The sequence below is a fragment of the Gadus chalcogrammus genome, chromosome 16 (genome assembly GCF_026213295.1).
Source record: "Gadus chalcogrammus isolate NIFS_2021 chromosome 16, NIFS_Gcha_1.0, whole genome shotgun sequence".
NCBI classification, from domain to species: Eukaryota; Metazoa; Chordata; class Actinopteri; order Gadiformes; family Gadidae; genus Gadus; species Gadus chalcogrammus.
The window spans coordinates 27,110,809-27,126,986 of NC_079427.1; the positions used below are offsets into that span (position 1 = coordinate 27,110,809).

The 16,178-nt window shown below is 44.7% G+C and overlaps 1 protein-coding gene across 1 annotated transcript in view; it reads left to right on the forward strand.

Moving 5' to 3' along the window:
- The window catches only part of LOC130405687 (titin-like), a 172,367-nt gene that overhangs the window by 22,082 nt on the left and 134,107 nt on the right, over nucleotides 1-16,178 (forward strand). The window contains exons 24-36 of the mRNA XM_056610858.1: nucleotides 1-282; nucleotides 385-651; nucleotides 782-1,054; nucleotides 1,236-1,499; nucleotides 1,755-2,015; nucleotides 2,106-2,366; nucleotides 13,850-14,113; nucleotides 14,193-14,453; nucleotides 14,551-14,811; nucleotides 14,918-15,178; nucleotides 15,271-15,415; nucleotides 15,515-15,683; nucleotides 15,828-16,059. Of these exons, the coding sequence (XP_056466833.1) occupies nucleotides 1-282; nucleotides 385-651; nucleotides 782-1,054; nucleotides 1,236-1,499; nucleotides 1,755-2,015; nucleotides 2,106-2,366; nucleotides 13,850-14,113; nucleotides 14,193-14,453; nucleotides 14,551-14,811; nucleotides 14,918-15,178; nucleotides 15,271-15,415; nucleotides 15,515-15,683; nucleotides 15,828-16,059 (3,201 nt within the window). The remainder of the gene's footprint in view (nucleotides 283-384; nucleotides 652-781; nucleotides 1,055-1,235; nucleotides 1,500-1,754; nucleotides 2,016-2,105; nucleotides 2,367-13,849; nucleotides 14,114-14,192; nucleotides 14,454-14,550; nucleotides 14,812-14,917; nucleotides 15,179-15,270; nucleotides 15,416-15,514; nucleotides 15,684-15,827; nucleotides 16,060-16,178) is intronic.

A 16,178-nucleotide genomic window follows, 5' to 3' on the forward strand; every position in this document is an offset into this window, starting at 1 on the left:
GCACGGCAACAGTAAATTTCACTCAAACTCTAGAAGATGTAACTGCTAATGAAAAGGACACAATGGTAACCTTTGAGTGTGAAACCAACGAGCCTTTCATCAAGGTTAAATGGATAAAAAACAACATGGATATCTTCTCTGGAGACAAATACCGGATGCACTCTGACAGAAAGGTCCACTTCCTGTCCGTTCTGGTCATCGAGATGAAAGACGATGCAGAGTACAGCTGTGTTGTAATAGATGACGAGTGCATCAGGACTAGTTCAAGACTCCATGTTGAAGGTATGCTTCGACTTACTCTTTGTCCTTGGTGTGGAGAGTTATTAAAGAAACCAGTAGTTATTTAGAAGATTATTCCTTACGCTACCAACATCTAATGTTCAGGTGCTGCTCTGGAGCTCACCAAGATGTTGGAGAACATTGAAGTTCCTGAGACCTACGCTGGAGAGTTTGAGGTGGAGCTGTCCCGTGAAGATGCTGAGGGAACGTGGTATTTTGGAGACAACGAGATCTCTAGTAGCAGCAAATATTCCATGTCCTCCCGTCGTGGAAGACACTCTCTGTCAGTCAAGGATGTAAAGAAAGAGGACCAGGGGAAATACACCTTTGTCTGTGGAGATCTGAGGACTTGTGCCTCCTTGAAGATGAAATGTAAGCAGACTAATTTCCTTAATTTCACCGAGATTTCACATGTGTTTCAACTTCAGATTTCTTGTGTTCGGATGCAGTTGTTTGTGATTAACTTGATTCTAATTAGTAGTATCAATGTCTATGTCCTCAGTGCGCCCTGTGACGCTGATGCAGCCCCTGAGTGACCTGACTGTCTGTGAAGGAGACATTGCCCAGCTGGAGGTGAAGTTCTCCCAGGAGAACGTTGAAGGAACTTGGATGAAGAACGGCCAGGTCTTTTCGGCCTCAGACAGTGTCCACATGGTTATTGACAAACTGGTGCACAAGCTGCTGCTGGAGAATGTCACCAGAGACAATGCTGCGGTCTATTCCTTCCTGGTTCCTGCCCAAGACATCTCCACCTCTGGAAAACTCAGTGTTCAGAGTAAGGAATATAAATCGTACAACCTGTACATCCAAATAACCTAATATACTCAATTCTATCTACCACTGTTGTTTAATGTTATTCTAATGAAGCGTAATAGCATACACCAGCATCTTATGTAATGTTTATGTATCTCACTACAATAATGACTTTAACGCATCATGTTCTCTTATCTTCACAGCCATTGATGTCCTGGTGCCACTGAAGGATGTATCATCTACTGAGGGAACCAAGGCTGTTCTGGAGACCAAGATCTCAGCTCAGGACATCACCTCTGTCAAATGGTACCACAATGATATGCTGCTGACAGCCAGTGAGCGAGTTCAGATGGTGTCCAAGGGGGCCAAGCAGCGTCTGGTCTTCAACAGGACCTATGCCTGCGATGAGGGACATTACAAACTGGTTGTGGGCAAGGTTGACACCAGCTGTACACTGTCAGTCGAGGGTAAGATGATCAATTATTTAGGAATAGCTAGACACTATTCAAATTGTGGGAGACTTGGGTGAAACCAAACCTGTTGGATCTGAATGAGATATATATATATATTTATTTGTTGTTTGTTTGTCCATGTTGTTGACCTACTTTGTGATACCTTTGCCTTTATACTTGTAATATTTATATGTTTTGCTGTTTCAGAGGTGTCTAGTATAATATGTATTATTGTCACATTAGTGATTATTCATTGTTTCTTTTACACAGAGGTGAACATCACAAGACATCTGGAGGACAAGGTATGCTCTGAATCCCAGAACGTCATGTTTAGGGTGGAGGTGTCCCATTCTGGGATCGATGCAGTTTGGAGCTTGAAGAACCAGCCCCTCAAAGCTGGGCCCAAGTACAAGATGGAGTCACATGGAAATATGTACACGCTTACCATCATAGACACCATGAAGGACAATGAGGGCCAGTACACCTTCCATGCTGGTGAAAAGACCTCCAATGCCTCGCTCTCAGTCTCTGGTATGTTCTTACTTCATTAACAAGTGATTTCTTAGGAGGCAGTTCCTTCCTGATTCTAAGATGTAAGTGGCTTGTTTTCTCCATCACTAGGGGGAGCCATCACCAGACCCCTGCAGGACGTGACAGTGGCAGAGTCCCAGATGGCCCAGCTGGAATGTGAGGTGGCCAACGCCAAGGCTGAGGGCAGGTGGCTGAAGGAAGGCCAGCCTATTGACTTCAGTGACAACGTTGTGAGTGAGGTGGAAGGAGCCGTCCGGCGCCTGCTGATCATTATCACCAGACCCCAGGATGTAGGAGAATACACCTACCAGGTTGCCAGCTCCAAGACCACGGCCAACCTCAGAGTTGAGGGTAGGTTCCAAATGCTCAGGCAGAATCACACTTCTTCCACCAATCACTTAATGGGTCAGTGCAAAGGTGCAAAACCATCACTTTTCCAAATCTCTTCAATGTCTTGACAAGGGGTGGCCACGGCCTCCTTGATAAATCGCTGGCTCCCCCTACTGGCGTTCCCTGGTGTGTTGCATATGCATAATATGCTTTGTATGCATAATATGCTTCTATCTCATCTTTTACAATCTGTGCTATTCATTTAAATAAATGATGATGAAATGATGAATCCAGCTAACCCCAGTTAAGGCTTTGTCCATTACAATTCATGTACTGAATATTACAATTCATGAAAATAAAAGACCTAAAGATCACAGAAGACTAGACCTATGTTAAAGGTGACATATTATACCACCTGGTGGTATAAAATGTCAATGTGTCCTTTAACCCGTAACATCTGTTAAACACGAAAACAGTATCCAGTAGAGATACAACAGTTGAATAGGGATCTGGCTTACCTCTTAGCCTCTTTAACAAGTGGCTCATGCCAACCACCAAGGTTTCCTCCACATAGACTTTAATTGGGCAGGTCTTTTTTTGAGAGAGAGAGAGAAAAGGAGAAGGACGCCATCCGCCATCTACACTTTTTCCAATACATTGACTATTCCTTTAAATGGTAAAATCAAATTTCAATTTAGAGCTGCCAGCAACACACTGATTGGCTCTTGCTCTGAGTAGCCCCTCCCGTGCTCTGAATCAAAACATGAGACATGACCATGAGGGAGGAAGAACTGGGGTAAGCGCTTCCCCGCAGAGAAGACTGCCGTCCGGATTCAATGATAGAATTCAAGGATCAGATGAGGGACACCAGAAATACCTGAAGTCAAATCTAAATCTCAACGAGAACTCATTTAATAGGCGCTTTTGGTGTGGAAAAAGGAGAACGTTCTAAATCATTCCTACTGACTGCCAGAGGCGGTGCTTTAGCACTGGAGGTTAAGGTTAGTCGACTAATTATACCAACAAAGTGACACCTGGGTGACCCGAGAATATCTATATATTCCGGAAGTCACCCGAGGATCTGTTCTTTCTATCTTCTCACGTTAGCGGACTTGGAGGACACACAAACATTGTTTGTTGTAATATACCATATTAGCTTGTCGCAAGTAGCCTTGTAACCCAAGGGTTGGTGCCTTGATTCGACTTCGTCCACCAAAGGCTGCGACTTGCAATTAGTTCGATTTCGGCTGCGTTCAGCGGTGAGAGCAGTGTGTAGGCTACGCGTAGCCATCGGCTAGCTCAGCAGCTAATATCACCTTTCCACATTTGCTTTAATTCGCTGAGAGCGTCAGTCGGCGGCTAGTCACTGTGTTATTCTTTCAGTCTCGCACCGTTGCTCTTGTGCTTTCGCCTAAGCCCTGTTGTTAATTTGTATGTTCGCCAGTGCGCGGCTTGGGGTCCAAGCCGCCGTCACTGTATTCTTCTAGCGGTGTTGCACTGTTGCTCGGGTGCTGATTTCGCCTAGACCGGTGGCGTACTTTGATTTGATGGCCAGTGATCGGCTTGGGGTTCGAAAGGTCACCATCACTTTATTTTCCTAGTGGGGTCGCACTGTTTTTCGGGTGCTCTCTCCGAAGCCTGTTTGGCTCAGGCTACTTAATTTGCTGGTCAGTGAGCGGCTGAGGGTCTTCCTAGAGTCGCCGTCACTGTGTTATTTTGGGGATGTTGCATCGTTGCTCAGGTGCTATCGCCTAAAGCCTGATTGCCTAGCCTGCTTTAATTTGCTCTCCAGTGGGCTGCTTGGGTTTTCAAGGCTCGCCGTCACTGCATTATTGTACTGGTGTTGCTCGGGTGCTCTCGCCTAAAGCCCGATTGCCTAGCCTACTAATTAATTTATTAATTTACTTCACTAGGCTAATTAATTTTTGCAGACAAGTGCCCATAATTGTGTCGCCTGCATGGCCTCCCTGCAAGCGGAGGATGGCCATGACCAGTGCCCTGCATGACTTGGGGTTGAGCACCTGAGGGAAGCAGTGTCAGATAACCCAAGCATGAGCTGTAGTTTCATGCCCCATGGACTGAGGCTAGCTAGTAGTGGTGCAACGGTTCAAGAGTTACCCGTGATCCGTACGGATCAACCCTCACGGTTCGGGACGTAAGTGATCCGCGGATCGTGTCGTGACAATTTCTCTATTAGATATTGCGTCTGAGACAGATGAGATCTTTAGATGCAAAAAAGCACACGATACTTGTAGACAATTAGTGGTCATATATTTGTAATAAAAATACGAACAAAGATACATCACAACATGCATCAACAAACAACATAACAGGCATACATTACAATAATCTGGGGCCTCAGATGGAAACTCTCTCCGCGTGTTACTTCATATACTAAAGACACGCTTAGAAGAAAGTCCACTGAGCCTTCCAATCGATGAGTTCTTATTCGTTTGGGTTTATTAGGGGGTGGTCCCCCAATACCAAAAGCCTTTGTGTACCAGATGGTTATCTTTACAACTGCATTGGAGGGGGTAGCGGCCGTGCCATCAACCCCCTAGCATTGTTGACGCTAGCCAGGGGGTCGAGAAATCAGGCCCACACATCAAAGGATTGCATGGAAGGTGATTCACAAGACAAGAAACATAGGAAAGGGCAGGCAATAAAAATGTATCACTCTACCCTTGACGGTTTACACTTTAAATGACCCAAAAGGAGCCCAGAAGGCAGACACTATATAAAATTACACAGAATAGCAACAAAACTTAAATTCATATAGACCAAAACAATACAACATGTAGATTTTCCATCACAATCCCCCCTTTGATTATTTTATAATCACAAATTCAAAAATCTATCATGTCCGACCATCAGCACTTCTCCGCTTTTATAGGAGTTTGTTCAGACTATTTATACCACCGTTCGCTTTTACAGAAGGTAGCATAAAATCACCTAACATCACAATCAAGTCATCTGTTTCCATATATTCAAAAGTCATAAAAATAAAAACAGAAAAGAAAACCAAAACAAAGAAACAAGGCTACCTTTTAAAAACATTTCTAAACAAAAATATTCTTATTTGATGTGTCCTTAATGCTGCTTACGTGATACAAACACATGAGTAGTTGGCAAGCACTTAATGTTTACTACTTCAAACATTAATTGTCAATCCAGTCAGCATTAATAACACACAGTATAACCCAACATTTAAACGGTATTCCTCTTCTCTTTCCCATTGTCCTTCATGATGTCTCTGAGGGACCTACATGGGGTTTGTTTAATTTTTTTTTTTTTAGTAATTATTTCCTTTGGTTTGCTTTGATACCCAAGGTTGTTGTTGTGGGCTCCCCATTCCCCCTTTTTGACGCATGATTCTCCCATGCGTCAATTTACCATAAATAAGGGAAAGCCCAGGCCTGTAAGCATGGCTTGCTGTTGCGAGCGCACCAAAAACCTTCTACTTTAATTCTGAAAAACATTGTAGCATACATCATGGTTATGCTTTTTGGGGTTCAATTTTAACGTTTTGTGCCTTAATGAATTCTACCGCTGTCGTACATTTGAACTCTGTCTAACACATTTCTTTAACCTTCAACTTTTCTACTTGTCTATGTTTCTTCAAACCTTTCAGATGTAAGAAATTATCACACAATTTATACACAGTCCTAGTTACACATTAGATCTTTCTCTTGTAATATGTATGCTGTGTCTAGTGCGATACTTTACATCCGCCTGGACACTGCTCTTCTCCCCATCCGCCTGGACACGCCTCCACCTTCCTCTCTGCTTTCTGCCTCTCATTTGCATCACGGGCTGTCCTTTGAAGTGCCTGTCCCCACGTCTCTCCCGTCTCTGAGACCCTCCTTTGTCTCAATGTTCAGGCCACTTCAATGTGGCTACACAGGCACCATGGAGGCCACCACTCTGGTGCTTTGGTCCTGCTGGACTGTCTCCTTGTGTCATCCAGCAGACCGTTCCGTAGCTCTTCAGGTGGGCCTCCCATGGTCTGTAACTTCATAAGAGGAGTCGTGACGTGGGGTATTTGCACTGTATTGGGCCACTGGTCGGGCTGAAAGCAGGAGGGGGAGGAACGTTGTCCAGGTCCGGATCTATTTGAACAAAACTCGATGCAGATGGGTTATCTCTCTCCCCACCCCTTTCCTTATCTTGTCTTGCCTTACGTTCTCATCTATCTCTTCTCCTTCCATAACACATACTTCTTCCAATCTCTCTCATACGTTCATTAATTCACCTTCTTGCCATTTGGCCATAAAACATTTACAAAATATCATAATATAAAAATCTGCATTTTCAATATTAGGCAATACACTTCTGTTGTCAGTGGGGGGTCAGTCGGGGTTAGTCAGGGTCAGTTGGAGTCATGTCATGGTTGTGTGATATGGTTGACCATTAAACTGGTGGTGATAGATTGTAATAATCGAGTATCCACTGTCTACAATAGCCCTTTGTTTAAAATAACCATATATATATCATAACTATATATAATATAACATTTAGCTGATCAGGTCGCGTAATGCAGGTGAGAACCATATAACAATCATTTGGTTGGTTGTGTTATGTGTTATGGTGCTCATACCTGCTCCTTGGACCTGGCCTGCCTGCGTCCCGTCAATGCGAATGCCCCCTTCCACCTCTGCCTCTTGGATGATTCACAGTCACTTCACGGGAAGGTGCGAACTGCCAGCCGGCCCTTCCATTGTCTTTGTCGATTCTTTTGGGAGAATCGTTGAACCAAGGATCCATGACGCCACAACGAAAGCAGGTCTGCCTCTGTGCTTCCCCACTTTCCTGTGGTCGTCCTTGCCGTCCGGCGCCTCCACGAACATTATATCAGCTTGGTCTCTCCCGGGAATGTCGCCTTGAATACGACCCCACCGTAGGCCCAGTTTGACTTGGCGTGGTTCGCCGATGGGTGATGGGCCATTTCCAGAATGGCTGTAGCGAGGGATTCCCCTCCCACTGCGGGTGCCTCCTTTGCCGTGAGGTCTGGATAGAGGTTGAATGATGGGGCGGCGGCCTGGGCGTTGTCGTCATACGGTGGAGGTGAAGGGGGATTCGCACGCGGTCCGCCGGTGCAGTCCAGGTCCGGGTCTACATCTCGGGTGAAATTGAGATAAAAAATATTCCTACACTCTCTACGCTCTCTGTCCCTGGCTGATTTTTTTTCTCTATCCTGGCTCTCTCTTTCCCTCAAATGAAATGCACACCAACATAATTAAAACTTCAACAACCGTTTTAGGCTAAAACTCCCCATTTCAGGAAAACCCAGTTTGCACCAATATTTTAAACCCTCCAGAGCCGCTTCACCATGCTTCTCCAACATCACCTTCTCAGGTCCCGTTATCTCCGTTTTTCCAGATTTGTTCCCCATATTTTAGATCCTTTTACACTAGTTATTATTTAACAAATTATCTAATATCGCCGAAACCTCCTTGTTACTACACACATATACATATATTTATTAATGAATGCCTATTATTATTATTTATTTATATATGACCCCAACAGCGCTTAACGGGTTTCCCTTTACCGTTTTGACAGACCCTCCTGCCCTTTCTGTTACATATATATACCATATATATATTGACAGAACTTTACCGGAGTTGCTTTACCGTATGTTCCTATAACAAAGTTCGAATCGTGGCCGATTTGTTCGAATATACGTTCCCAAAACAGTATATACCGTTTTCGTAACGGATTTATTGTAGCTTAAACAAGTATTTTGATCTCACCTGCTCGAATTCTTTTTCCTTTTGAATACCGTACTGAAGAACCACTAGTTTATCCCCCACAGGCACTCTCTCCTCGACCCCATTAGTCTGGTTACAGTCACCTGGAGGCGGGGTAGAGCTTTGGGACCGAGTCCGACTCGGACCTGTTTTGGAGCGATATTTCATAGAATCTTCAGGTTAGATATCTCGGACGAGCCCCCAACTGTCGTGACAATTTCTCTATTAGATATTGCGTCTGAGACAGATGAGATCTTTAGATGCAAAAAAGCACACGATACTTGTAGACAATTAGTGGTCATATATTTGTAATAAAAATACGAACAAAGATACATCACAACATGCATCAACAAACAACATAACAGGCATACATTACAATAATCTGAGGCCCCAGATTATTGTAATGTATGCCTGTTATGTTGTTTGTTGATGCATGTTGTGATGTATCTTTGTTCGTATTTTTATTACAAATATATGACCACTAATTGTCTACAAGTATCGTGTGCTTTTTTGCATCTAAAGATCTCATCTGTCTCAGACGCAATATCTAATAGAGAAATTGTCACGACAATCGGCTGATAAAAAAAAAAGGTTGTGCGTTCACATGATCATCGCATGTTTAAATGACAATTCCGGTATATACAACATCATCAAGTATCGTAGCGAAATACAGCCCCCGTCGCGTTCCACCTGGCGCTCCTCAAATCCCATTGAAACGGAAACCGGAACCGGAAATGTTTGGTTGGTTGTAGTCTTTTCGCTCGGTTCTCCGTATCAACATTATGGCTAGAACCGAGCGAAAAGACTACAACCTACTTGCAATGAGCAATGAGTCTTCAAACAGAAATCAATGGATTTACAAAATGCCAAACAAAACACGACAGAAACTGTACCTCGCCACCATACCCGATGAAAAAAAAGGAAGATGAGGATGTCTGCATTGCCTTGGGAGAGTGCAGACTCTAAACTCTCCCCAGGCAAAGCAGACATCCTGAATTTAAAGTTGTAAATCCAGGGTTAGGGATTATTTACTATCCATGTTAAAAAGAAGAAGGAATAATGCCTCAGATTGCAATTTTTTTCAAATATTGACTATGCTTAAAGGAAGCAGGATTATTACCTATTTTTTCACTTCATTTAGTTTTTACACATTTGAAGATTCTATTTAAAGTCACATTTGTCTTGTTATCTTTTTTGTTGCTGTTGATCCGAAAATGATCCGACCCGTGACTCAAAAACCGTGACACGATCCGAACCGTGAGTTTTGTGTTCCGTTGCACCCCTACTAGCTAGCTTGGCTGAGGTGGAGGGCGGACCAGGGTTGCTCCCTTCGGGTGTTCCAGTGAAACCAGGTGCCGTGCCTCAGCAGCTGGGGGACCCCCCAGGAAGTCCTGTAAGGTCGATAACTTGGCAAACCAAGTTGATACGCTTTCAAACAAGGTTGCTCAGATTAAAGCCCCCCTCCTACCAGCTCAGGGTGTACCAGCCACGGCGAGTGACCCTGCGACTGCTCAATTTACTTACCCAGAGGATGACATGCTGTCCACAGCTGCGTCCTGTAGTTTCTTTACAGAGGAGGAGGAACAAGGGGTCGATGAGGTATCGTCCCTTGCCTCTTAGGTTTTTTCTTAAGGGTCTGTGGGGGGCCAGGCCGTTACACTGTTAGACCAGCCACGCGTATGGCCCTGGCAAGACTGGGGTAAGATGAAGCTCCTGTTTCATCTGCACCTGTGAATGCCTTTTTTCCGCAGGCCGCTCAACCCCTCAGTTTTCTCTTTGCCCCCCGCTGAGCCTTACATCGCAGAGCTTCATAGATGGTGACCAGATTCAAAGGCTCTCTCCCATCAGACTAGTGATGGCAGAGCTCTGGCAACGCTGATACTTATGGCTTGGACCGGTTAGCTCCGATTGAGCCTGCTATAGCATCCCTGGTTGTCTCCCCAGACGAGGTTGTCTCTGAGAGCCGATGCGCAATGCCCTCGGCCCCAGTCCCAGATTACGGATGACCTCCTTACCAGGAGTTACAACATTGCTGCCCGTATGGGCTGTCTTGGGAATTTGCTTTCTCACATCGTTCTGGCTCTGTCTCAAACCATACGGGGGGTAAGGTGCTGATTCTTCAAGTGATCCACGGCTCGGCTGATAAAAAAAAAAAGATGAAAAAAGTTGTGCATTCAAGTGATCAGTGCATGTTTAAAGGACAATTCCGGTATTTAGCACATTGAGCCCCCTTTCTGGTTTGTCTAGGATGAAATATAGTGGTTGACACACCGAAATGTTAACTATTGGTCCTGTCTCAGGTAATTGGCTCATTTCGATTCGCCCCTGCCTTCTTCAGAATGGCTGACTTTGGGAATTCACAAACCTGTCCTTAAAACAACCCCAAACGTTCGTTTTCAGAAATGTGCAACTCAACGAGTGGTTAGTGGTGTTCGTTGATGTTCCTAATCAAGTATCATAGTGAAACAGTTTCTGTCGTGTTTTATTTGGCGTTTCGTAACTGAACCGGAAGCGGAAATGGGCTGTTTATTTTTGGTTGTAGTCTTTTCGCTCGGTTCGCTGTGCTTCCTTTGGACACAGTTTCTATTTCATTTCATTTACCATTCAATGTTAAAAAGAAGAAGGAATAATGCCTCAGATTGCACTTTATTTTGTTTAAATTATTTTTATGGGTTTTTATTTAATGTAGACAAGCATTTTTTTTTTTTTTTACTATGCTTAAAGGGACCAGGATTATTACCAAATTTTTCACTTTATTTTCTTTTTACACATTTGAAGATTTTATTTAAAGTCACATTTGTCTTGTTATCTTTTTTGTTTTTGATCTGAAAATGATCCGACCCATGACTCAAAAACTGTGACACGATCCGTGAGTTTTGTGATCCGTTGCACCCCTACTAAGGAGCTAGGCAGATTATTGTCAACTGTTACGTTGGCGCGCCACCAGGTTTGGCTGCCGCAGTTGCCCCTTTCGGAGGTTTGTCGACAGACCCTCCATTCACTTCAAGTGTCCCAGGTCAGACGTATGGGCCAGTTGCTCTTCAGGCCCTGGAGCGAAGTGTACAGGCTGGCCAGGCTATCCAGCAGTTTGCAAGCTTACGACGAGCAGCTCTGCCTAATTCCAGGCCTGGGGCCTCTTTGGTACCCCATGCCAATAGCTCTCAACCACTTTCAGGTGGACAATCGAGGGGCCACTGCGCCACGGGCAGCATTTCAGGCGCCAAGAGGTCCGGCGCCTAGCCACCGCCCCCCCAGTGCCCCTAGGGGCAGGGGGGGTAGGTAGTTAAGCTCAAGGGCCAGCCGTCAGACACTTTTCTCAGCAGCACCTGGGCTACTGGGAAGAGCAGACCCTTGGATGGTGTCCAAGCTATTCAACGGGTACACACTCAAATTCCGACGCGGGCCCCCAACATTCAGCGGGATCAAAGTTACTGTGGTCAAAGATCCCGACAGACCCCTGGTCCTGAGACAGGAAGTAGCCACTCTCCTTGGGAGGGGTGCCATCAAGGTATCAGGTAGTAGAACCACAAGAAAAGCTTGATGGGTTCTACTCAACCTTCTTTCTGGTACCGAAGTAGGATGGCGGGTTTCACCCCATTCTGTACTTGAGAGGGCTGAATCAGTTCCTCAAGGATCTTCCCTTCCACATGCTGCGTGTTGCAGATGTCCTCTAGGCTTTTGCTCAGGGGGCCTGGTTATGTCAATTGACCTGAAAGACGCTTACTTTCACGTCCCTATAACCCAACATCACAGGCGGTTCCTCCACTTTGCATTTCTGGGAAAGGTGTACCAGTTCAGGGTTCTACTGTTCGGGCTGTCTCTGGCCCTGCATATATTTACACGATGTATAGCAGCAGCCCTGTCACCATTACAGGCCGGCGGTGTGGCAATACTAGTTGACTGGATGACTGGTTGGTCATTTCCCCAACTCAGGGTCAGGCAATCAGGGACACAGCCATGCTCCTCAGCCATATGGTCCGGCTTGGCCTCATGGTCAATTTTACCAAGAGCAATCTTACACCATGTCGGGTTGTGAGCTATCTGGGGCTGGTGCTCGACTCGGTGGCCATGCAAGCCTGCCGCCTACGCTTAGGGCATATGTTGAAGCGACAACCAGCTTGCTTAAGACAGATAACCTGTTTGTCTGTTACGGGGGCTGCAGGAAGGGGGCTGCCCTGTTGAAACAGAGACTTTCCCACTAGATTGTGGATGTGGCCTTGAATGCATATAGAGCACAGGGGCTTCCAGTGCCCTTGGCAGTTAAGTGCCGCTCTATCAGGAGTACATCATAGGCTGCCTTGAAGGGGGATCCACTTCAGGACATTTGCTCCGCGGCTACATGGTCCTCATCATGTACGTTTGCACGGTTCTACAGAGTTAATATCACTGTTCCTCATCCTGTGGCAACGGCTGTCTTGTCGACGGCTTTGAGTCCTAAATTGGTGAGTACTCTTCGTGAACTTTTTGGTATAAGTCATCCAGTGTTAAAAGCACCCCCTCTGGCGGTCAGTAGGAATGAAATAGAATGATAGTTAAACGTTATAGTTAGACGTATGTAACTACGGTTCTATGAATTCCGGATGACCGCCAGAGTTCTCTGTCCCTCAGACTTCTCAGATTCCGCGAGAAGATCCAGTTGGAAAAGATCCTCGGATGACTTCCGGAATATATAGATATTCTCGGGTCACCCAGGTGTCACAGGTGACTTTGTCGGCATAATTACTCGACCTGCGCGTGCGCAAGATGGAACATCCAGTGCTAAAGCACCGCCTCTGGTGGTCATCCGGAATTCATAGAACCGTAGCTACATACGTAACTATCGTTTCCACCAATGTACACATGTTAAAAGTCAGTTTAACCTGAATTACACTCTATGTGCGTTACATACACATAGAAGCTACATAGGCAACGCAGAGCTAGTGGAAACATTACTAACATCCATTTAAATCATCTGGAACATTCTGAAATTTGAAACTTAAGACTTAAGGTTAACACATGAATATACGGCTACATAACACATTGTTGTTGACCTCGAAATGTTAATTGTACCAGTTGTAGACTATGCACATCAGGTGGTTCATAAAAGTTACTCTCCAATAAGAAACTGAATTTAATCTCTATGCGATTCCTCTTCTATTAACACGCATAGGCTTTTGGTTTTTCTTGTGATATGTGTGCCTCCCCAATATTTTAAAGGTCCAGTACGTAGAATTTAGCAGCAACTAGTGTTCAGCTTGCAGAATGGCAACCAACTAAATAACCCCATACACCCTTATACACAACAACGGTAAAAAAAAAGGATCACAAATGGGTCTTGGAAATGGGGGTAACACAACCCTCATTCTGACAATTCTCTCTATTTTTTTCAAATGCAGTCTCTTTGGAGGCATTTGTCTGTTGCAACATGGCGGAAATCACAGAAGAGGTCCCGCGCCACATACTAACAGTTGATACTTATCTTCATGGGATTGAACATTAATTCAATTAAATAAAAAAAGAATTACATTTCTACCAAGTCTATACCTCTAGATGCCACTAAATCCTACTCACTGGAGCTATGAGTAGACAGTCTGTCCACCATCACGAAAAATGTCTGAGGTTTCCACTGCTTGATAAACATAAACAGGCTGCCAGAACTCACTGTACATGGAGACATTCAGTAGATTCTGAATTATTTAGAAAATGAGCGATTTGAGTGACTGGTTGGCAGCTGTAATGACTAGAATTTAAATGGTCTCCTTTCATTGATTGCAGCGGTGAAGATAAAGAAGACCCTGAAGAACCAGACCGTGACGGAGACCCAGGAGGCGGTGTTCTCCCTGGAGCTGACCCACGCCGAGGTGAAGGGAGCCCAATGGATCAAGAACGGCGTGGAGCTGCTGACCAGTAACAAATATGAGGTCACCTGTGAGGGCATGGTCCACACCTTGAAGGTGAAGAACTGCAACACCCAGGACGAGTCTGTTTATTCCTTCAAACTGGGCAAGCTGTCTGCCAGCTCCAGGCTCAACGTGGAAAGTAAGTCACCTTGTATATCCGCCTTGTGACTATTCTGGTGTTCCAAAGCCCTGTTGACGTGTTTTGATTTTTCTCAAAGCTATCAAGATTGTGAAGAAGATAAAGGATGTGACATCACTGCTGGATTCTACTGCTTCCTTTGAGATGAGTCTGTCACATGACGATATCCCTGTGAAGTGGATGTTCAACAATGTGGAGATCCTGCCGAGCAACCAATGTAAGATCCTGATGGAGAGGAAGGCCCACAAGCTCATCATCCAGAACTTGGACTCTAGTAACACTGGAGAGTACACCGCCGTGGTGGGACACCTGCGCTGTAACGCCAACCTCAATGTAGAGGGTAAGAAGCCTGCTCTCCAAACTGTTGAGCAGAAGGGTGTAGATGTTTTTATTAAATGTGAATTCAACTTTTGATTGCATTCTCTTTTGAACTTCAGCTCTGTGCGTGACCAAGCCCTTGAAGAATTTGGAGGTACCAGAGACCCATGTGGCCACATTGGAGTGTGAAGTTTCTCATTTCAATGTCCCCTCTACTTGGCTGAAGAATGGTGTGGAGATAGAGATGAGTGAGAAGTTCAGGATTGTGGTCAAAGGCAAACTCCACCAGCTCAAGATCATGAACACGAGCACTGAGGACTCTGCCGAGTACAGCTTTGTCTGTGGAAACGACAGAGTCTCTGCTACTGTTACTATCAGCCGTGAGTTGAATACAACCAATGACATGGAATTTATCATGACGTGATACTAGCTTTCATATTGATGCAGTTTAACTACAGTACACTTAATAATCTGTTTTTTCATCAGCTATTCTGATCACATCCATGCTGAAAGACCTTAACGCCAAAGAGAGAGATACCATTACTTTTGAGGTAAATGTCAACTACGAGGGCATCACCTATAAGTGGCTGAAAAACGGAGTGGAGATCAAGTCGTCTGACAGATGCCAGGTTCGCAGCAAACAGCTGACTCACACCCTCAGCATCCGAAATGTTCACTTTGGAGATGGGGGAGAGTACAAGTTCACAGCTGGATCATCAGCCACGGCAGCAAATCTCTTTGTTGAAGGTATTTTAACGCTACTCTACTCAAGCTCAGTGTTCCTTCTTTAATGTTTTGTTTTTTCAGTGGGCTTATCGATGTGATTATTTGTCCTCCAGCTCGATTGATTGAATTCACAAAGAAAATAAAAGACCTAAAGATAACAGAGAAGAAGAGGGCTACTTTTGAATGTGAAGTTTCAGAGCCCGACATCAAGCCAATATGGATGAAAGATGGACAAGAGTTGGAATTATCAGAAGAAAGGTATTTTTGTTGCTTTTGTTTGGTTCAACATCCACTTTTCTCGTAATTTTTTATACGGTTTAAATAAGTGGTGTTATCTCTTCTCTTTCCATTGTACAGATACGTTGTTCAGGCTGAGAAGTTTGTCCATCGCCTCATGATTCAGACGGTGCGTATGTCCGACGCCGGGGAGTATTCAGTGGTGGCCGGATCCAGTGTGTCCAAGGCTCACCTCATCGTGGAGGGAAGAGACGTCAGAATCACCGAACCAGCTGACAAGACCATCACGGTGAGGCACACAACAAGGGCCAGTAGAAATACATACACCTTGGTCCTGTCCCGACCAAGGCAAACAATGATGAGGTGTGAATGCAGCATCTACCACATACCTATTGCAAACTTAATAGTCCGAACCTTGTCTTTTTCTTTCAAGGTTTTGGAGAAACAAAGAGCCACCTTTGAGTTTGAGGTGAATGAGGAGGATCTGGAGGGTCGCTGGCTGAAGAATGGAGTTGAGATCCAGTTCTCAGTTGAGGAAAGGTTTAACTACGTGTCCATCAGGAAGATCCACCGTCTCACCATCTCTGAGACATACAGAAGTGATGCTGGCGAATATACCTTCATCGCTGGCAAAAACAAGAGCACCATGAACCTCCATGTCAACAGTAATTCAAATATTATATTCATTTATTTTACATTTGACCAAAAATGCAGGGAATGCAAAAAAGATACAAAAATATATTAGACTTGCATATCATGACACCTAAATATGGATTTAACTTAC